The 23,525-nt window shown below is 34.4% G+C and overlaps 1 protein-coding gene across 3 annotated transcripts in view; it reads right to left on the reverse strand.

Moving 5' to 3' along the window:
* SLC33A1 (solute carrier family 33 member 1) overlaps nucleotides 1-23,525 on the reverse strand; it is a 43,127-nt gene that overhangs the window by 10,187 nt on the left and 9,415 nt on the right. Inside the window, exons 2-7 of one of the 3 annotated variants that reach the window (XM_060099055.1) lie at nucleotides 19,159-19,349; nucleotides 14,615-14,799; nucleotides 14,226-14,343; nucleotides 11,675-11,890; nucleotides 10,790-10,985; nucleotides 9,029-9,318 (exon numbers count right to left, since the gene is read on the reverse strand). In XM_060099055.1, the coding sequence (XP_059955038.1) occupies nucleotides 10,818-10,985; nucleotides 11,675-11,890; nucleotides 14,226-14,343; nucleotides 14,615-14,799; nucleotides 19,159-19,349 (878 nt within the window). In that variant the 3' untranslated portion in view covers nucleotides 9,029-9,318; nucleotides 10,790-10,817. Of the gene's footprint in view, nucleotides 1-9,028; nucleotides 9,319-9,940; nucleotides 10,986-11,674; nucleotides 11,891-14,225; nucleotides 14,344-14,614; nucleotides 14,800-19,158; nucleotides 19,350-23,525 lie in introns of those variants that run through there. The other 2 variants (XM_060099054.1, XM_060099056.1) reach the window with 2 other exon arrangements.

Raw genomic sequence — 23,525 nt, forward strand, 5'->3', positions numbered from 1 at the left:
AAACAAACAAAAATAAGTCACAGTACAGTGCAAATTATATAATATTTATGTAAAAAAAATTGTGTGTCTGAACCATGAAAAGCTATGCAAGAAACCTGTAACAGGGATTACCCCTGGGAGGAAGAATTTGGGGGTAGGAATGGGAGGGAGCTTTCACTATCTGCTGGCTCTAATAGAACATTTTGCAAAGACAGAAATGTTCTGTATCTGCACTGTCCAGTTTCACAGGTAATAGCCACATGTGGCTATTGTGTGCTTGAAATGTAGCTAGTGCAACTAAGGAACTGAATTTTTAATTTTATTAATTTTGATTAATTTAAATCATCACAACTGGCTAGTGGCTACCATATTGAACAGTTTTGTTTTACCGTATGCATATATTCCCTTTAAAAGTCAAAATAGAGTATGCTGTATTCTAATAACACATATTATAAGGATTGCTTCAAGGAATGTATTGTCTGAGTACTATAGTCAATGCAAAGTAAATACAATAGCTAACACTTAGATCTTGCTTACTATGTGCCAGGCGCTGTCCTAAATACTTTTCATAATTAACACCTTTGATCCTCATAGCAACTTTATGAAGTAGACACTATTATTAATCTCAGTTTTAAAGAGGAAGTATTTACAGAGTGATTAAGCCAGTAGCCAAGGTCACCAGCCAAAAACTGGTGAGCTGGGACGTAGTGCTGGGATTCAACTCAGCCAGTTGGCTCAGTCTGTGCACTTAACAACACTGACTCCCACAAAGGCAATCAGCTAAATCACATAAATCCTTATAAATTTCCAGTGATGGTACAACCCAAATGATATTGGGGAAAATCCAAAAAAAAGATACACTACAACCAAAATCTTTAATCACTATTTCAAGTAAAAACAAAAGTTCTGTATATTAATTGATTTTGAATAGCTTTAGTTAATAAATGAAAAAATAAGATTACAGGCAATTATGTGCCTAATTCTGCTTCCTTTGTTTTTCCAATGTCCTGTATCTCTTACCTCCTTTCTGCTCCCACTCTCACTGTCCTAGTTGAAAATATCTAGTCTGTTCTCCCTACTTTCCATCCAGTCTTTTTTTCTGTACCCCAGATATCAGCCACCTGGGTGTCTCTAAGACTTCTCAAAAGGTCCTTCTCAATAATATTTCAGCATCATCCCACTAACCACATTGATGTGAGAAGTACAGTGCCTGCCCCAGGATTTCTGCAGATTAACCAGCAATTTAACATTCTCCTGGGGTAGCTCCACCAAGGAACCCTGCTCCTTTTTACTGCTGGTGACCTCTGAGAACTCACTGGATATGTTGCTTAGGCGAGTGGAGAGGTAGGCAGAAAAAGGCACACTTAGATTCTCTGCCCATCCCTTAATTTCCCACAATACCATAGACACAAAAACTGTGTCTATAATGACTTTTTGAGGAAAGTTTGATATTAACTAGGTACAATTACATTTAAAAAAATCAACTAGATATTAAAGTGAATGTTCCTAGAATCCAAAGAAAAAGGGGAAAAAAATTGAATGGGACCACTTACAAAAACCCCCCAGTTTCTATCCTTGGCTTCTGAAATCAGGAAGTGAGGTAGCAAAACTCTGAAATGTTTGCCTCCTGGGGTTATCACCACAGTCCTTAGCTCTTATTAAATTTACATGCACTGTTTACTTTCACTTCAGGGCATTAATCTGGCAATTAATTCTATGTAAGGAATTTCTGGCAGATCACTGCAAATTATATACAGACAAAATCTTTAATATATTAATATATATCCCTAATTTTAGCCTTTGCGGTAGAACTATATTTATTTTATTGTGCTCTTCTGTTGGCCAAGAACAGAGATTTACTTTGTCTACCTCAAATAAAAGAAATCAGGAATTCTCTTACTGTGGTTGGTATGTAGCTTATGCAGTGAACAGAGACTGTTGAAAAATGTGACAAGCTCATGAAGATAATATGGATTTTATCACTTAGGGGAAGCAATTTACTCTAAAAAAGAGTTCATAATTTCTGACTGAATTTTGGAAGAACACTATAATATCTGTAGTGAGGAGTACAGACATAGAACTGAGACTAAGAAGAACAATCAGAAGGCTATTGCACAATCCTAGATTGATAAGCACCTCAAAAAATACTATGATAGTCACCATGAGGAGTATGAGTTTTGATAACAAAATTCCAACTCATAATTTTTTTTCTTATTTTTATCAGGACTGGAATAATGAAGAGGGTGTACCATTAGATTTTTCTACAGTAATAAATGTTGATTTTTTTAAAAAAAACTATGATCTTCATCCTGCCTTCTCCAGAACTTTGTCCTACAAATTTCCCCCTTTCTCCTTTGCACCCTTAATGGGTTCATTTCCCTGGCTCACTCACTGAACTCAAGAGAATGCTCAAGTCTCAATTCCTTCGGAAAAAAATGTTTGAAAGAAGTCCCTATTTACACTCATACTACCATCTTCTGATTAAAACTGCCTTCTCTTTCAAAGTTGCTCCCCCATCCACATTTCCTACATCATCTACACTCAAAAGTTCATGTCCTTGCTTCCTATAGTATCCAACTGTCCTTGCATTTCACCTTCACAATCACTGGAATCCATTTCCTATTTAATATTACTATTCTAGTTTGGTCCCTGTCTATTCTGAAGGCCTTTAACTGATCTCTCCTCCAATTTCATTTTATTAGAAATTGGCAAAAAAGAAAAGAAAAACATCACTAATAAACCAATGCTTATAGCCTGCAAAATCTTAGCTTTTGCATTCTCCGACTATATATATACCTTATGATCCATGTATATGTCAATCTCAGCGTGGGCAGTATCTGATTAGCAATTTTAAAAAAATGTGAGGACTGAAAAGAAATGAATTTTTTAAAAACACTCTACTTTTGGTGTGGAGAAAAGGGGACCCTCCTACACTGTTGGTAGGAATGTAAATTGGTGCAGCCACTATGGCAAACAGTATGCAGGTTCCTTAAAAAACTAAAAATAGAGCTACCAAGCAATCCCACTCCTGGGCATATATCCAGAGAAAACCATACTTGGAAAAGATACATGCACCCCAATGTTCACTGCAGCGCTATTTACAATAGCCAAGGCATGGAAACAACCTAAATGTCCATCGAAAGATGAATGGATAAAGAAGTCGTGGTTCATATATATACAATGGAATACTACTCAGCCATAAAAAAGAATGAAATAATGTCACTTGTAGTAACATGGATGGACCTAGAAATAATCATACTAAGTGAAGTAAGTCAGACAGAGAAAGACAAATATCACATATCACTTATATGTGGAATCTAAAAAAGTTATACAAATGAACTTATTTACAGAACAGAAACAGACTCACAGACTTAGAAAATAAACTTATGGTTACCAAAGGGGAAAGGTGGGTTGGAGGGAGGGATAAATTAGGAGATTGGGATTAACGTATACACACTACTATACACAAGATAGATAATCAACAAGGACCTACTATATAGTACAGGGAACTCTACTCAATACTCTGTAATAACCTATATGGGAAAAGAAGCTGAAAAAGAATAGACATATGTATAACTAAATCACTTTACTGTACACCTGAAACTAACACAACATTGTAAATCAACTATACGCCAACATAAAATAAAAATTTTTAAAAACTCGACTTTTTCTTTTATCAGAAGTTATTAACGTAGCAAACAAAAAAGTTCAAAAAACTGTAAAAGTTCAATTTTGAAATGGCTTCACCATTGCTTTTTTCTTTTTAACCCAGAGTTAGTTGTTTTTGCTTTTGTAATAATTTTCATTTCCTGACTTACAGGGTCTGGTTTCTTCACATATAACTTCCAGTTTTTGCCTCAGCTCATACCTCACTACTGAACTACTAGATTTACAATTTCCTCTACCCACAGGAGTGGAGTTTTTTATTATCACCTTAAGTTGAATTACTTAGATAATTTGCCCCATTTAGGCTAGGAGAAAATATAAAAGGAAACATCTAATCACTTGAGACTGAACTCTGGCTTCTAAGACACAGGTTTTCATAACCCCAGGCCTCTGACCATAATATAACCAAAAAATGTGAACTAAACAGAATTCAGTTTCAAGAAACATCAGCTAATACATGTCTGTTAAGTTATATTTATCCACATTGTATTGAAAGTACACAGTCTCTGGAGCAGCGACAGATTTAATTATTACTTTTAATAACCACACTGGTTTCCCATACTCTAATTCTCAATTCTCACCTGTGCTGTGACTAATAAGAGCCAGACTGATAACAGCTTATCAGACTGATAACAGCCTACATATACTAGGTTTAGTACTATCTATGAGGAACCTCAAAATATGAATCTGGGGCCCTATATAGGACAGCTGTTATCAGTCCTAAATGGAAGCCCTCCTCTCTTCCAGAGAAGGGAAGATAAACCTTACCTCCTTAATTTAAATAAATTCTCCTTGGAAAGGATCCTGTACTCTTACCCTTTGGAATGTAAATATATGTCTTTAGGGGCAAGACAAGACTTGTGTCTCCAGATTTACAGCCCAGAGATGTCCCCATGGTCTCCAGTCTCATACCCTCTTGAACTGTGCATAACAGAGATGTGAACATCTGTGTTATGGACTGAATTGTGTCTTTCCAAAATTCTTATGTTGAAGCCCTAACTTCCAATATGACTGTATTTAGCGATAGGACCTTTACAGAGGTAAATAAGGTTAAGTGAAGTCATAAGGGTGGGTGCCTTATTCAATAGAACTGGTGTCCTTATAAGAGGAAGAGACACCTCGGATGTGCATGCACAGAGGAAAGGTCATGTGAAGACAGCAAGAAGGTGGCAGTTTCCAAAACAAGGAGAGACCTCAAGAGAAACTAAACCTACTGCCACCTTGATCTTGGACTTCCAGCCTCCATATCTGTGAGAAAATCATTTCCATTGTTTAAGCCTGTAGTCTGTAGTATTTTGTTATGGCAGCCCTAGCAAACTAATATATACTCAGGATGGTTTTTCACTATCTATTCAGTCACAATTTAACTTTGAAGGTTTCTCTTTGAGCCCAGGTTCCAAGTCTGAGTAAAATTTGCTCAGAAAGCTCTAACTCTGCAGAAACAAAATATTTTATCTACAGGCCCAAATTGTCCTTTAAAGAAATTTTCAAAACTGTAACTACTGAAGAAGCCATATCCAAACACAAACGTTTCAAGGGAAATTCTTTATAATCCCAAACTATCCATACATCATTTCCTCTTGAAGGAGAAGTGTTGTGCCTCCACCTGTTCTCCATTTTGCCCAGGTTACTAATAGTACAACCAATAATTCAGGCTGACTTCATTAAAACAGACAAAAGATTTGGTGGAAAGCGTACATCTCTTGAAATTACTGTATTTGTTTTTAATTATATAATGCCAAGCTAGTATAATTTTGATATGAATGATTTGAAGGTAAACTTGGTTATTACGTAATGAAAATGAAAATAAGAATCTTTCATTAACTTTTTTTTAGAGATTAATTGTTAAGTAATCATTTTGAGCATTTAAATAATCCTTTATATAAAACTCTGGAGAATTTATTTCATATATACTCTAAATATTTAAATACTGCACAAATATCAAGCTTTAACACACATCTTTTAATAAATTAGCCAAATAAACATTTCACATATACTAATGCTAAACTAACAAAGCTAATGCTAGATCTTCCAAAAATGATAATAGAAATGATTTTGGACTGCGCATTTTTAATTCAAAACTGGACACAAGTACAATGATTACATAAAAACCTCAACAATGAAAGCTTTCAACACTGAGTATTTTTTTCAGTTTTACACTAATCCTTGCAAAGGCTCTATCTGAGGACACAATAGATAATAGACTCACCAATAAAACTTGACAGTGGTAATCTATCAATTTATCAGATATGCCAAACTAACTTTTTAAATTAATCAAATTTCCCAACTTTATATTTTCCTAATTGTATAGTTGCATGTGATAAAAAAAATTTCAATTTCATTAACTATAAGGTTATAAAAAGTAAACTTTTCCCAACATTTAAAGTCATTCTGGGGACTTCCCTGGTGGTCCATTGGTTAAGACTCCACACTCCCAATGCAGGGGGTTACAGGTTTGATTCCTGGTCAGGGAATTAAGAATTACTGCATGCCACACAGCACGGCCAAAGGAAAAAAAAAAAGATAAAGTCATTTTGATGAAAATAAGAAGTCTTTAATACTCATATTTTATAATATTGACTGACTTAATTGTAACTAAGGTGCTAAATTTTAGAAACTTAGGATAACTCCCTAAGAATTATACCAAAAACTTGTTCATTTCTAACACACTGTTTACTCATTATTCTTAACACAAAATTGTTATAAAAAGTTATGTCTATATTGACAAAAAACTATTAAAATGTAGCAACATTTTTGTCTATGCTTCAAGACTTCTTATAAACTATACAAATTAATATTGCTGATATTTTAAGATGATCTTTTAAACTATATCCAGCAGGGCTTCCCTGGTGGCGCAGTGGTTGGGAGTCCGCCTGCCGATGCAGGGGACATGGGTTCGTGCCCCGGTCCGGGAAGATCCCACGTGCCACGGAGCGGCTGGGCCCGTGAGCCACGGCCGCTGAGCCTGCGCGTCCGGAGCCTGTTGCTCCGCAATGGGAGAGGCCACAACAGTGAGGCCTGCATAACGCAAAAAAAAAAAAAAAAATTGGCACTGTCAAATCAGGCAGAGATTAAACTGAAGTGGAAAAGTACCTATTATAGATACTTTAAATCTTCTAAGAGAAAATCAAATAATTATGCCTTACTACCTACCAAAGACATTGGTTTAAAAAAAAAAAGTAGTTACAAGGCACTATATTACCTTCTCTTCTGTAACTAAAATGGCTGTTAAATATATTAATCCTACTTATTATGAAATTATTTTTTAAATTTATTTTCTTTCTTTAATACTAAAGTAAAATACATTTTGGAAATCTGCATGGAATGTTCCCAACAGGTTGGTTCTTTACTTTTAGCAGGGTCTGAGTTATATAGTTTTACTCATTATTTCAAATACATGAAAAGACATCACCCCCAAAATACAAAAACAAATCTGGTCTTGTGTTATATTAAATAATGATCTCAACCATTTAATATAAAATAACATACTTTTTTGGGGGGGTATGTTAACAAGGCAAAATATAAGTTGTTTATAGGAGGAAAAGGATTTAATGACTAAGATATGTCTTTTGTGGAATACCATTCACCCTTATGTCCCTCTTTCACCAGTAATGTCTTATCTGCTCTAATCCCTTCAAGATTCAAGTTCAGTACTACAAGCACAGAGATATTCTAGCTTTCAGCATAGATTTTTCTTTTAACATTGTTTTCAGAATGCTTTAAACAATTAGTTTTACAACTATTATATCAAATATATGTTTAAAATTCACAGTACAGCCCATATTCAATAAGGCCATAGCTTTTACAACTTTTTGGATCACAGACCATTTAATATTTTAATAAGAACTCTCTCCAGAAAAATTAAAAATTACATATCCAGAGTTTTGCAAGTAGTACAGGGGTTTCAAGGCTCCACTGACAACTGTTTAGTATAAAAACCCTTGTCATAAAAGGGTGAAATCAAACAATAGGTTTAGATTTCAAAGGTTTTTTTCGGGGGGGGGGGGCGTGCTGTGCAGCTTACAGGATACTAGTTCCCCAACCAGGGATTGAACCCAGGCCCTCCGCAGTGAAAGCGCAGAGTCCTAACCACTGGACCACCAGGGAATTCTCTCAAAGGTTTATTATTTTTAAAAACAGAGAATTAGGGACTTCCCTTCCGGTCCAGTGGTTAAGACTCTGAGCTCCCACTGTAGGGGAGCTCCCTACAGCTCCCACTATAGTTCCCACTGTCCCTGGTCGGGGAACTAAGATCCCACATGCTGTGCTGCATGGCCAAAAAAATAAATTAAAAAAATTTTTTTAATAAAAATAAAAAATAGAGAAATCTATTTCAGGTGTTGAACAAATTTTTTATGATTGATCAGGCAAAATTAAAATATTTACAAAGGAGTACCACGCAGCTTGCGGGATCTTCCCTGATCAGGGATTGAACCCAGGCAACCACTGTGAAAGCCCAGAATCCTAACCACTAGGCCACCAGGGAAGTCCAAGGAGTTTTTAGTTTTAGTCTCAGCTAATCTTAGCTAATCTTATAACAGCTTTTCAAACTCATTTTTTGATTTAAACGGGTTGCAACCAATGTGCAAATGGAAATACTGATATAAAGAGATGTATATATATATATATATATATATATGTATTTATAAATGTATGTATGTATTTATATTCAATATTAGCCAGTAAATATATAATTCATTAACTGGAGTAGTTAATGTTCATACTTGAGGGTAGAGTTTATCAGGATCTGTCAGTAAGGAAAAACACACGCAAAAATAGGCAGTGTTTTCTAGCAGATTTACAACCAACAGATCCTCACATTCAGGTAGATCATTTATAAGATGCCATCAGTGATCAGTGTATGCAACATTGATATTAACAAGTCATTTTTTTGGCAAACCTTACAAGCATGTACCCAAAAAACCAAATGACTACAATTCAAAGCAAGTGTTCATTTCTAGAGCAAGTGCAATGAATGAAATGGCTTTCACCTTACAGTTAAGGCTTAAAATACATTTTAAAACTTCAAGTCATCAATGATTTATAAACTTAAAGTACGTTTGAAAGTATGCATAATTTGTAATAACATGGGGAAAATATAAAGGTAATTATGGCAATGTGAGCTTCTTAATCCAAAAGTTAAAAATCAAAATACAGGGCCTCCCTGGTGGTGCAGTTGTTGAGAGTCTGCCTGCCGATGCAGGGGACACGGGTTCGTGCCCCGGTCCGGGAAGATCCCATGTGCCACGGAGCGGCAGGGCCCGTGAGCCATGGCCGCTGAGCCTGCGCGTCCGGAGCCTGTGCTCCGCAAGGGGAGAGGCCACGACAGTGAGAGGCCCGCGTACCGCAAAAAAAAAAAAAAAAAAAAAAAAATCAAAATACATTTCACATATGATAGTGGGTTTTCTTTATTCAAGTAAACATTTTGATTATAATACATGACAAAGGACAACACATGTGACAAAGTACTGTAGTCTATGGTTTGGTATGTCTCTAGGACGATTTTCCAGGTGATTCTTCAGGATCTGACAGCGATGCCCAACACAGGCTTTCCAATGGCAATGCATGAGTTCTAGAAGCCACTGCCTCTATCTTTCTTCAGATGCTGAGTGCCATTTTCTCCCACCCATTTTATCCTCCATTACTTATAAAAACCCCACTCTAAAATTCAACCTATGTTATAAAATTAACAAAATCAAACATTAGTATGTATTTTCCCACAAAGATAATAATTATTAAATAAGAGTCAACTGATATGGGGACATATGTATATGTATAACTGATTCACTTTTGTTATAAAGCAGAAACTAACACACCATTGTAAAGCAATTATACTCCAATAAAGATGTTAAAAAAATAAATAAGAGTCAACTTAATATCTCTTTTTCTTTAACTTTTGAAGGCTTTATGTAATCTCTAAAGAGTCGGAGTACCATACAACACAAAATATGCAAAGAACCTTATCATCAGGTACACATAATATGTTGGAAATTGCTAAAGTACTCAAAAGCTTAATTCTCCTGGGATAGCAATTCTCCACTAGAAACTATAGTTTACAAACAGAAGGTTGTGTTTTAATAAGAGGAAACAGTACCTGATTTGGTATAATTGTGAGAGCTTTTCTCATTAGTACAGTGCTTAATTAAGAAACCTTTTTCCAACCCATTATTTGTCAAAGGCACAAAATGTCTTTGTCTCTCTCTTCAAAACAGTTTCTAAAATTACACTATTATTCATTTAAAATTTTCTTTATCAGTAAGTTTTACTGTTTTTCTCTCAATAATAAAAAGAAAACTACTTGAAGAAAAATGTTTAATTTTTATTTTCAAAACTTTGCCGTGAACATACATACAACATTAAATTTGAACCACTTGTGAGCTGTCCATGTGACATGAAGCACTTAGGACAAAAAACCATATGTAAGCTTTAGGGTAAAATTAACAAGGAATCAAAATATCTTCCAAAAGGGGGAAGGGGGAGGGGAACCAATAAAAGTCATAGCTTTCATTTTATAAAAAATAGTTTGAATAATCTTCCTATAAATCTTTAATGCTTACAAAAGCAGGAAATACATTTAAAATGGTCTTTTTAACACAGATACATTAGCACAATGTGGTTATGGTCAGAAAAATTAAAACTAAAATGGTATTTCAGTAGTTTATATCCTCTTCTCAACAAATTCCACATAAAATTTAACCAATTTACAATTCAAGATAAGATTTAACTGCCAACAAGGCCAAACTAGTTGTAGTTAGTACCTGAATATCAAGCTCTGTTCCATTTAATATATTTTACCTAACTTTTTAATATAGCTCAATGATAGGTACTGGTAACAATACTTGACTGCATGGTTACCACCCATGACTACTGCATTGCAGCTTAAAACACGCTTTGGTCAGTAAATAAAAAAGACATAAATCAAATAACAAGATCAGAAAAGTTGTTTTAGTACCAATTTCCTGACCTTAAGTAAACTTTAAATACATTGACAAGGCAAGGAAAAGTATATTTAAATATACAGAGAGGTCTCTATATTTTTAACCATTTGGCATTTTATATTAATAATTTCCTGTTTAAAATAATATTTTATACTCCTGTACACTGATTACCATAACTCTCTGAGTTAAAACTAAACTAGAGTTACCTTTCTAGAATGTCCAGTAGTGAATGCATTACTTGCTTCTTTTGCACTTCCATGAAGATGGTCCTTCATCCTGTAACTTTTTAAGTTTTGGACCAAGAAAGAACCACCAACCAAATCCAATAAAAACACAAATAATGGACTCCACATAATAACCATCCAGTGCTGTAACACATGAGCCACCGAGTTTTTTGCAAAGCTGTAAAAATAAAATTATAATATCAATAAATACTCCACAATTTCAAAATGGAAGTATTCAGCAATTTACATGTTTCTACTTTGTTATTTAAAGGATTAATCAAAATATACTTTTGTTAAAACATTTCATTCACTCCAAATGACAAAACAAGTTAATGTATCTTAATCTCTCTAATGCTACTAACGGTATTAAAAACAATTTTCAGCTCTTGCTGTAAACACTATTCATTTTTAAGATACAGCTTTTCATATTTGGAAATGTGAGGAAATTTCCAAGGAATTTACTCTAGAAGTGGGTTAATGTTACTTTGAAATAATTTATCAACAAACTACTAACCATTCAGTTTTACCACCATTTGTTATATGAATAGCCAATGGAATTTTCCTTCTTCTATCATTATATACCTTAGCTATTAATCATGCATTTATTAAATGCCTAGTGTATAAGGACAAAGGTACACAAGGTGAAGGAGAGGGAGACTGCTCCTCCCTTGCTGAGAAGCAACTTCAAGTGAGCTTCACTTACTGATGTGAGTGTGTTTATACCCTCAGTTATGATGGGAAAGAAAAAACTATTAGAAACTATGGGCAGATACGATTTTAAAAAGATGTAGTACTTCTAGAGGCAAAAACAAGGAAATTAATATCTTAATACTACCTTAACATTATCTAAAATTGCAACATACTTACCTCAACAGCATCATGTGTTTGGCAATTCTGGTTTGATGCTCCTACACACTCTTTCACTGTGAGGGGATCTACCAGCCAAAGAGCTACCGTAGAAGGCCAGTTTCCTCCCAGGTTGGACACAGTATTTAAAAGGGTCATATATGTTCCGCCAATAAGTGGATCACTAACCTTCGCATTGAAAGCCATTATGGAAACATACATGCTATACAATGTAACCTACAGGGAAAATGTAAAACATCTTCAGTACAATTAGACTTTAAAAAGCTATGGTCTAAATTAAGAACATTGAAAGCATAAACCAGAAAATTAATTTTCATGACCCTTATTAAACTCAATCAACAAACATTTATTGAGCACCTACTACAAGCCAGGCTTTATGTCCTGGTCATGGCAATACAAAGATGAATAAGACACAGTCCTTCTGTGCCCTTGAAGAATTTATGCTAAGCTGGGAAAATAGGGAATAAATAATTATGATGAAATGTGGTAAGTATTGAAAAAAGAAGTACACACATTGTGCTATCAGGGCCTAAATATATGGGAGATTAATTTTATCACAAGTAGTCAAGGAAGGCTCAACTGAGAATGACAGATGAGGTAGTATTGAAAGATCCATATAGTAATAAGCAAAACACTATATTTATACTATACCTAAATATACCATATGTGTGTATAGTATATATGTATTATACATATAAGCACTCAAATATTCAAAGGGAATATGAATATATAATTATATGTATATAATTTTCTTATATATAATTCAAAATTTATGTGACAAACTGAAGAGAAAAATCTCCTTGAGAGGCAAGAATTAACCCTTCATTTAGGAACATGAAAACAACCCATGTTTCTAAAATAGAATTCCTTTGAATACTGTTCCATGGGATGTTCATAGAAAAAGGAGTTCCAAAGTCAAATAAGACTGAGAAACACTAAGTTACACAAAATTAGACTGTAGGCCTCCTGAAAGCCTTTAGAATATAAACTCCTTAAGGGTAGGGATTCTGGCATGATTTATTCACTGTTTTATTTTAGTACTTACAATGGTTCCTGGCATGGAATAGGTGTATTCACTTAATATTTGTTAAAGGAATGATTAAGATGCTACATAAAGAGGGGTGATGTCAGGTATCATTTCTCAAATTTACCTGGCCTTGTAATTTTTTTTACCACAAAGCATCTGGTTTTCTGAGTTTCGATGACTACACTTTGGAAAATTCTCTAATGAAATCCAAAGCCAAACAAATGAGTTTTGGACAACTACATCATATTTTTCTTTACTTAACTCAAGAAGTGAAGCATTACTAAGCTAAACTACTTCTTTTAACTTCAATTTGGCACCTAGCATTAACTATGTGCAAAACAGAAAAAAAATTATATTTGACATCTTAGCCTCAATGTTTTTACATACAGCTAGTCAGACATGATCCACTACAGAATTCTCCTAAATGATATAAATGTATGCAAAAACTTACTGAGGTTACCTGGTAGCCATGTTTTTAGGTTTCAGTTAAAAACAGTGAGGAGTTGGTAAATATAATTTTCAGAGTTTAAACTAGGTACTATAGAAAAATCCAAAGTGAATCTGAAACACACATTAGCAATAACTGCAAGTGAGTCCCAAAGGTTACTATTGGGCATCTGCCATTTATTTGAACCATTTATTCCCAGGGAAAGAAAAACCCACTCTGCAACAGCAGCTTGGGTGAGACTATGGAAAAGTGGAGATCAGTTCTTTTGGGGACTACAAACACATTTAATAAAGAAAAAAAAAGCAGATTAACACCCAGCTTCCAAAACCACAAAGACTAAGTCATAATTTTTAATACAGGGAATTCCCTGGTGGTCCAGTGGTTAAGACTCCATGCTTTCCTGCCCAGGGCCTGGGTTCAATCCCAGGTCAGGGAGGGAAGAAAGAAAGGAAAGGAACGGAAGGAAAGGAAGGAAAGAAAGAGACAAAGAGACAAAGAGAGAAAGAGAGAAAGAGAAAGGAAGAAAGGAAGGAAGGAAGGAAGAGAAGAAAGAAAAAGAAAGAAAGAAAGAAAGAAAGAAAGAAAGAAAGAAAGAAAGAAAGAAAAATTTAATACAGAATCTAAACCAAAAACCTGGGACGTATAATCTAGAAGCTGTCATTATTTCTCAATACTTTCAGAAAAAAGAAAATATCGGTACTAGAAGAAGGAAAGAATCCAAATCTAGGGATGAACTGAGGGATACTTAGCAAGGGTAGAATTCCTAACTAACTTTGGAATAAATTCTGAAATGTAACAAATATTTGTTGAATGAACAAAAGAAAAAAAATGAAGTGAATGAAGAAGAAACTCTCTTTCTATGAATAAAACTCATTAAAATAAAATCCAAAAAATAAAAATATAAAAAAAGTAAAATCCACAAGGTTTAAAGTTCACTGTCAAATAATTTCTTCAGAAACAGATTCATGCTTAAATCTTAAAATTTATTATCATTATTTTAAGGCAATTGTAGAAGAACTTCGTCTTTATTTTACATAGGACAGTTTACTTCCTGGGAAAAACCATGGCAAGCTTACCTGATGTAATGCATAACTGAGCAGCACTATAATATAGTAATATATAGGGAATCCCCCTTGATGTTCTACTTTAGGAGTCCACCAGACCAGTAGAGCATATTCTAATCCAAGCAATAATCTATAGAAAAAGAAAGAAAGTTGGAGCTGACCTCCATTTTAGGTTAAAAAACAATAACAAAAACAGAAATCTGTGTGCCTACCATATGAAAGAAGCCTGTATCTAAAACCTGTTAGGAAGTTAAAAAGAGATAAAAGTGCATATAAATGATACTGAAGTTAAAGATGTTTTTCAAGCCTTTTCCCATATACACTCTATACACAGATATTAGTGATACTGATGACCACTCTTTTAACCTCTCTTATTTAGTAAGGTTTCATTTCATTTTTACCTGTAGGGCATGGCTTTGTAAAATATGTTTAGTGGCTGGGGACCTGCAGTATATTTGCTGATAATCAGAGGCAATATTATTTGCAAAGGAACCATTGGAACTGCCAATAAGGCTAAATGTTCTTTGGGTACTCCCTCTTCTACCAATTTCAGTCCTGTTACTGCATCTGCTGCTGAAAAACCAATCTGCAATATAAAAACAAAAAAATATTTTAATTTGTGACTTATGAAATATTTTCCTCCAAGCATATGTAAGTAATTTAAGAACCTCAGTCTCATTATTGACCCATGCCAGTTACAAGTAAGTATCATATTATTATATCTGGTACAACAATCAAGTTACGGAGGCACACTTTGCCCTTATGGTCTACTAACAATACGAAGTAAAAACAAGTGAAAATTCGGCACTCTTAGGAACTGTAATTTTAATTACAACTAAATTTCCATTTCAAAAAGTTCTATATCTTACAATAAACAGTGTCCAAGTCCAAACCTACTGATATGTATATTTTAAGTTTAAAAGAAAAGCCTTTGACTCCAAATAAATCTGGTTAAAATGAATCATCATTGCTACAAACCATACACATTTTTGATGATTTCTGACTGACAACAAAATTTCCAAAATGTCATCTAGCTTTTCAAAAATAATTCTGAGAAAACATTATATCTAAGAGGTTGGGTTAAATGAGGGGTAAGAAAAGGTATAGTTAGGTTAATTCTTTTTTGTTTGTTTGTTTGCGGTACGCGGGCGTCTCACTGCTGTGGCCTCTCCCGTTGCGGAGCACAGGCTCCAGACACGCAGGCTCAGCGGCCATGGCTCACAGGCCTAGCCGTTCCACGGCATGTGGGATCTTCCCGGACCGGGGCACGAACCCGCGTCCCCTGCATCGGCAGGCGGAATCTCAACCACTGCGCCACCAGGGAAGCCCTAGGTTAATTCTTAAAAACAGCAAAAACAAATAAGAATGCTAAAAGTAGTGGGTAAAAGTTTGAGGTGAAATAAGATATTTAGATAGTCTCAAAGTATTTCTCCACAAATTAGTTTTTAATTACAAAAGGAAAATAGTAACTTTGCAATGGATTAACACGGTAATCAAGGTTAACAACAATAATTAATGGATAAAGGGACATGATATGGCTCCTGATATAATTCCCTGAAGATGTCACAGTATTATTTCTGTGATATTTCTGACATAAATACACAGCACGAACCTAAACATGAAGAAACATTAGACAACCATAAATGGAAGGCCATTCTACAGAATAACTGTTCTGTCTTCTTTAGAAGTGTCCAGGTCACCACATACTACTATGTATAAGGTAGATAACCAACAAGGACCTATTATATAGCACAGGGGACTCTACTCAATATTCTGTGATAACCTATATGAGAAAAGAATCTAAAAAAGAATAAATATATTGTATATGTATAACTGAATCACTCTGCTGTACACCTGAAACAAAACATTGTAAATCAACTATATGCCAATAAAATAAAATAATAAAAATTTTTTTTAAAGTGTCCAGGTCATGAAGGACAAAGAAATGCTCATACTAACTAAATGCAATGTGTGATCCTGAACTGGATCCCTGACCAGGAAAAAATAAAGTTATAAAGGCTGCTCTGGGGACAACTGGTGAAATCTGGATATGCACTGTGATTAGAAAATAGTACTATATCAATTTAAATTTCCTAATTTTTTATTAAGTTGTGGCTTTGTAAAAGAAAGTCCTTGTTTTTAGGAGATACATACTTAAAGTATTTATGGATAAAGGGACATGATATGTACAAACTACTCTCAAATACTTCATAAGAAATATGTAAAATAGCACAATTTACAGAATAAAGAAAGTGGAGCTAAATGTTAAAAATCACAGAATTTAGATAAACATATATGGACATTCTTTCAACTATACAAGTAAATTTTCAGTAAGTGTGAAAATATACAAATAAAAAAAAATTTTTAATGATAAATATTATTTTAAATACTTTTAAATACTTTAACTTCTCGGAATGGAGCCAAAGAGCAAATTTCACATAAAAAATTAAAGGTCAGAGATATTTAAGTCCAGAAAAGAATTTCACTTATACTTAACACATTCTCTTTGTAAACATTAGATATACAAACTGACTTCAACATTTACTCTGTCTTAAAAGTGGTACAGGAGATATTTGTAATACACATATCTAACAAAAAAACTCATATCCAGGATATATAAAAAATAAAAATTCTACAAATTTAAAGAGAAGGGTAACTCTGGATATTCAAATGGCCAATAATCATACGAGAAGATGCGCAACTTCTTTAGTCATCAGGGAAATGCAAATTATAACTATAATGAGATGCCATTACACACTCACCAGAAAGGTTAAAATTGAAAAGACAATACATGTGGTTTCAAGGCTGCGTAGTGATTAGAACTCCCTTACAGTGCTGGTGGTAGAGAAAACTGGAACAATGACTTTGGAAAACTGTTTGGCAGTATATACTATGCTTTTCTTTTTTTTTTTTTTTTTTTTTTGCTGTACGCGGGCCTCTCACTGCTGTGGCCTCTCCCGCTGCGGAGCACAGGCTCCGGACACACAGGCTCCGCGGCCATGGCTCGCGGGCCCAGCCGCTCCGCGGCACGTGGGATCCTCCGGGATAGGGGCACGAACCCGTGTCCCCTGCATCGGCAGGCGGACTCTCAACCACTGCGCCACCAGGGAAGCCCTACTATGCTTTTCTTAATGACCAGCAATTCTACTCCCAGGTGTTTACCCATCAGAAATGTCCACCTATGTTCCCCAAAAGTAATTTACAAGAAAGTTCATAGAAGCACTATTAATAATAGTCCAAAAGTAGAAATAACCTAAACATTTGTTGATAGAATGGATAAATTGTGGCATATTCATACAATGGCATTTATAAGCAATGAGATGAACAAACTATTGCTATAAATAACAATATGGATAAATTATACAAACATGATGTTGAGTGAAAGAGTACAAGAGCTAGACATAAGAATACATACTGGATATTCCATTTATATAAAACTCAAAAGCAGGGAAAACTAATCTATGGTGTTAAAAGTTAGGAGAGATGTTACTTTTGGTGAGGTTTACTCTACAGGGGGAACATGGGATTCTAGACTCTGTATTTGAAGCAACTCCTTATACATTGCTGGTGACAGTATAATTTATTATTAAAATCTTTTAAAAAGCAATTTAACCATCATATTCACTGATCCATTAATTGCTCACTTAAGAATCTATTGGAAGGAAATATTCAGAACACCAAAGAGTTACACACAAAAATATTCACTAGTGCATTTTTATAATTAAAATACATGGCAAATTAAATATACAACAATAGAAAAATGAGTACATTATGGCAAATTTATATACTGTGACAATTTATAGCTATTAAAAAGTATATTATAAAATATTATTTAATGATACAGGAATATGGAATAAGGCAATAACAAAATAAAAAATTATACACAGTATGATCCAATTCCACTTTTAAAGTATTTGTGTGTATATAAATATATTAATATTAATTCTTAATTATAATTAATGTATTAATTATATATGTCAAGTTTATGTACACACATGTGCATGCACACACATACACACATAGGGGAAAAAAGGAGGGTGGAGGGAAATATACCAAAAATGTTACCAATGGTTATCTCTAAATGATATAATTAGATAATACTATTATCTTCCTTGAAACTTTTAGCATTTCTAAAGTTGAACCTTAAGTTTAAACCTTCCTAACATTTCCTAAAAATTTAACCCTCCTTATCCTTAGATAGGAAGAAAAATTCAGTACTTCAAAACAATGAGGCTGTAATTTTTACATTAAGGTTATCAAAAGATAGCTGTGAAAGTGTTTATGTTGATAGGTTTAAATATAATATGAAAATCCTATAACTGATTTTATATTTTAGGATATTAATTCCAATACTAGCAATAGTTCACTATAACAAAATATACTTACCTTTCTTCTAACATAATCTCTTTAAAATGTTTTAGAACTATAAAATTAAGACAACTTAATACAGAAAACATACAGAATTCTTAAAAAGTAACCAAAACCCCCCTTTATTTGATAGTATATTTCCTTCTAACATTTTAAAATTATCCAACTGATTTTTAAATGGACTTCTAATAATCATATATTTCCATATCTAAGTAAATAAGTTTAATACCTTTGACATTAGGTATATACTCATTCTAACAGTAGAGAGCTATTATTTTTTTAAGGTATTCATTTCCATTCCAAGCATTAATATCATTCATTTAAAAACTCACATTTATTAGAAGTACTTCAAACTGGCATAATTTTTTTCAAGATCTTAAGACATATAGCTTACTTTGAAGTTATGTTCGATTTGATATCATCACACCTTTTAAAACACATTTAATAAACAAAGTATATTAGTTTTTATTGTTAAATTCTAATATTACTGGAAAGGGACTTACGAAAAGGCAACAGAAGTATTCCATGATATTGTTAATTGTAACAGAATGGGGAATTTGCTTTATAAATTTCTTACCTTTGCAGTTAGAATCAGAAGGCAAAATGTCAGAACTGCAGGCATTTTTATAATTGCAAAAAGCAGCTTGTAAGTATCTGTGATCCCTTCAGTTTCTTCTTTTCCTACTGATACTTCTTTGTTTTCTTTTTTCAGAAGGGCAACTAAAGTTGTTGTTATCAAAAATACAGTTCCCCAGAAGAAAAGGAAGTCTGAAATTAAAAATGTTTTAAATCTATAATTAACCTTTGAAATAACATATCTTCATTGATACTAAATAATTCTGTACACAACTTTTCCTCAACTAAAATCTGTTAAAAAAAAAAAAAGAACACATAGGGCTTGTCATGTTCAAGGCACCAGATGAGGCACAGCAGATGAATAAGACAGTCCTGTCTCTGTTAAACATACATTACATAGACAGTGATACTTAACAAGGAAAAAGGAAAGGGTTTAGTGGGTCGAATGAAATAAAAGTTAGCAAACTGTGACATCTGCTGTGTCATTTTATTCAAGGAAACTGCTTAAGGGCAGGAGATGATCTTCATATCCCATAAGATCCATCTTAAGTCATGCTTCTTAAGCACTTAAACCATTTCAGTTCTTTATTAAATTTTGACAACTTAAACAACAAACAGATGATCATTTACATTAGATTTTCTGCCTTTTGTTTTTAAACTTTGCTTTTAATCTGTTTAAGAATAACCTTCTCTTTCAATACTATGATACATAAGTAATTTTCTCGTACTTGTAGATGCACAAAAAAGACACATGAAGAGTACTATTTGGGTTGTTTCAGTGAAAGATGCCTGGACCGTTAGCCCTTATTGCAAACAAATTAAGCGGAGGGAGTGAATAATGTCCTGGAAGATTCTGCATAACAGCTAAAAATAATAGTAATAATAGAGGCACCATTTCTTGAGTGCATACCATGTGCCATAAATGTGCTAAGCATCTTACATATATCATTTCCTTTACTACAACAGTACAACAGGGGAAGTTATTACTAGCCCCAATCTTCAGATGAAGAAACAGGCTGAGAGGTTACATTGCCTGATGTTACATTTTAAGTCAGTGCCTCACACAACTGATTTCAAAAACCTGTGTCTCCTTAACCACCCTAAGAAATGCATCTTATTTTGTCTCTATAAAACTTTCTCCAATACTTGTATTTTATGCTACATGTAATGGAGTTGAACCTTTTTATTATTTAGTAATTCCTATAACATGTTCCGATACTTTTCATTTTCAAGACTATTACTCTACTGTTTCATGGCATTTCTAGAAATATATCTCCATGAGATATGTACTTTGTTTCATATTGAAAAGTATAAAATTTACCTTTAATTCCTGTGTGCGTAGCCTATGGTTATCTGCATGTATTATTTTTCATTGTTCTAATAAAATTTATTTTTTAAAAATCCAAAACTTAGTGGATAACCCTCAGTTTCTTCATCTATGAGTTCCCTAGAAAATCCCAGATGTTTTCTAGCTCTAACATTCTAAAATCATATTCAGTTTTAAATGTGTTTGCTTTTTATTTTATTGCTCATGCAGCATAACTAACTGTTCATGAAGCCTAGTCACCTTTTTCCAAAAAAAGGTCTACCATTCTTGAGTCAGGGTTTCCCTCTGTATTCAGTCTTGCTCGGCTGCTGTGCGGGGTCACTACAGCTTAACTCTCACTTACGATGGAGGCAGACAGCATCATTCATTTAGATCAACTTCCCTCATGCATAGACCAAATTCACCTTAGTATTTAAATGTTCCTTTCTTATAAGTTATTTCATTTGATTTTTGTAGTAAACATGTGAGACAGGCAAAGTAGGCATTATTATACTATGCAGAGACAAGGAAAAGCTCAGAATATTTAAAACTTTGCCAAAAGTCAAATTATTAACAGGCAGAACTTGAACCTAAGTCTTCTGAATTTGAGATTCATACTCCTTCCATTATTTCACAGTGCCTATATAAAGACTTTAAAATTAATGTTGAATTAAGAATCTATTAGAATTGGCTAATTATGTAGTCTCCACAGCCTAACCAAAAACAAGGCTCTGCTGTTCAAATTTTGCAAATTAAAGACGCTAAACTGCTTCAAACACATATAGAAATTTGTATTCTGAGGTGAATTCTTTTCTCCATAATGTGAAATTTATACAGATGGTCCCTGACTTATGAAGGTCTCACTTGATTTTTCAACTTTATGATGGTGTGAAAGCGACATGCATTCAGTAGAAACTGTACTTCGAATTTTGAATTTTGATCTTTTCCCAGGCTAGCGATACTCAGTATGATCCTCTGTCATGATGCTGGCAGCACCAGCACAAGGGGCTTCCCTGGTGGCGCAGTGGTTAACAATCCGCCTGCCAACGCAGGGTACATGGGTTTGAGCCCTGGTCCAGGAAGATCCCACATGCCGTGGAGCAACTAAGCCCATGCGCCACAACTACTGAGCCTGCACTCTAGAGCCCACGAGCCACAACGACTGAGCCCACGTGCCACAACTACTGAAGCTTGCGCACCTAGAGCCCGTGCTCCGCAACAAGAGAAGCTACCACAATGAGAAGCCCGTGCACTGGGACAAAGAGTAGCCTCCGCTCGACATAACTAGAGAAAGCCTGCACGCAGCAACGAAGACCCAACACAGCCAAAAATAAATAAATAAGAATAAATTTTTAAAAAACGTTAAGTGAAAAAAAAAGTTAAGTGAAAATTAAAAGTTTTCAGTTATATACTACTTTCAGCAAATACATTTTTTAATTTGCTTAGTATACACTCCCATTTTTTTTTTTTTTTTGGCTGCGCCACAAGGCTTGCAGGATCTTAGCTCCCCGACCAGGGATTAAACCCATGCCCCCTGCAGTGGAAGCACAGAGTCCTAACCACTGGACCGCCAGGGAATTCCCTATTCTCCCAATTTTAATGAACAAAATCTTCATCGGAATTTAAACTCCTTGATACCAGTACCAAGGGAAAAAAGATTAAGAACAAGTTAAACAGGTTTCAGTATTGTTTGCAGATAAGATTATTTCTAATTTATTTGTGCTTTGAGGGTAAGATAACAGTACAGAAAGAAACAAGTAGTGACAATAGGTCATTCAGAGCCCTCATTCAAAGGCTTTCCAATGCTCACAGAGACTGAAGAATGAAGTAATAGCTCAGAAAGAGAGGCTTAAACCACTGCCAGAAAATGTATTAAGATTTATAAACGCCATTACCATAAATACTATTATTAGACTATTGGCTATCGTTTATTAATACTGCTGGGATCCTACAGAACAACCATTGTCTGATATACCAACCAATGTAAAGATATTATTAACAAGAATAATCTAAATATTTCATCATTAATATTTTAGTTGATTCTGATTTATATATTTTATCTGCAAAAGCATTGTGACATATATATGTATGATCAAGATGTCAGAGCTGATGTTCAAGTTTCTTAAACACAGTTTTGTGCAAAGACCTGTAAGACAAGTTAAATATTCTGAAGGGGCTACTAGATCTTACCTAATGCTCCAATGAGTGCAAAAATTAAGAGCATGTAACAATGCACCAGTAATCAAAAAGGATATAATAGCCAGCACCTGAGCTCCTATTATGACAAAGCAAAACACAGGACAGGGCAATAACCCTCAAACTAACTCTCCAAGACAAGCATTATTATTCCTGTTTTATACTCAGTGAAAGAGAATCACAAACCAGGAAGTGCCAGAGGTGGGATTCAAACTCAGATCTGACTCTAAAACAAGAATGTTCTTCATTATACTACCCAGATGCTCAGAAACACCTACTGCAAGTAGGCTGTCTTCCTACTAAACAGATACACCTGAGAAAAAAGGTACTTATTGTAGCTCCAATCACCAAGTATGGAACACAGACACTTAAGAATACTTCTTTGAACTGGTTACTTGTATTCCCCCCTCCCCACCTCCATCTCCCCATATGGTAGTATGCCATAGGGTATGCAAACCAAACATGGTCCATCTTCCTAAACAGTTCATTTACTCAATAACTTAGAAAGAAACATTTTCATGAAAAACATATATTATAGAGAAGGCAAAATTTCCATGAATTTTAAAGATAAAACATTAGATTTCAAAAAAATTTCAACCTTTCAAGGCTTTGGACCAGGCCCCCAGACCCTTCGTGGTAGAGGTTCATTCTCTTCCACCATCAGAAGAGGTAGAAAAATTAAGAAGCACTGTCTGATACAACCATCCTTGGCTCAGGCCAGGTTCTCTCTCTAACTCTCACACTATGGAAATGAACTTTAGTCCTTCAGAAGTCGCAGGAAAACAAACTTTCAGCTTCTGTTCTAAATAACCATCAGGCCTTCCTTTCATCTTGCTTTCAGTACAGCTTTCTCTACTTCACAAGTT

Source organism: Mesoplodon densirostris, chromosome 5, assembly GCF_025265405.1.
Source record: "Mesoplodon densirostris isolate mMesDen1 chromosome 5, mMesDen1 primary haplotype, whole genome shotgun sequence".
NCBI lineage: Eukaryota > Metazoa > Chordata > Mammalia > Artiodactyla > Ziphiidae > Mesoplodon > Mesoplodon densirostris.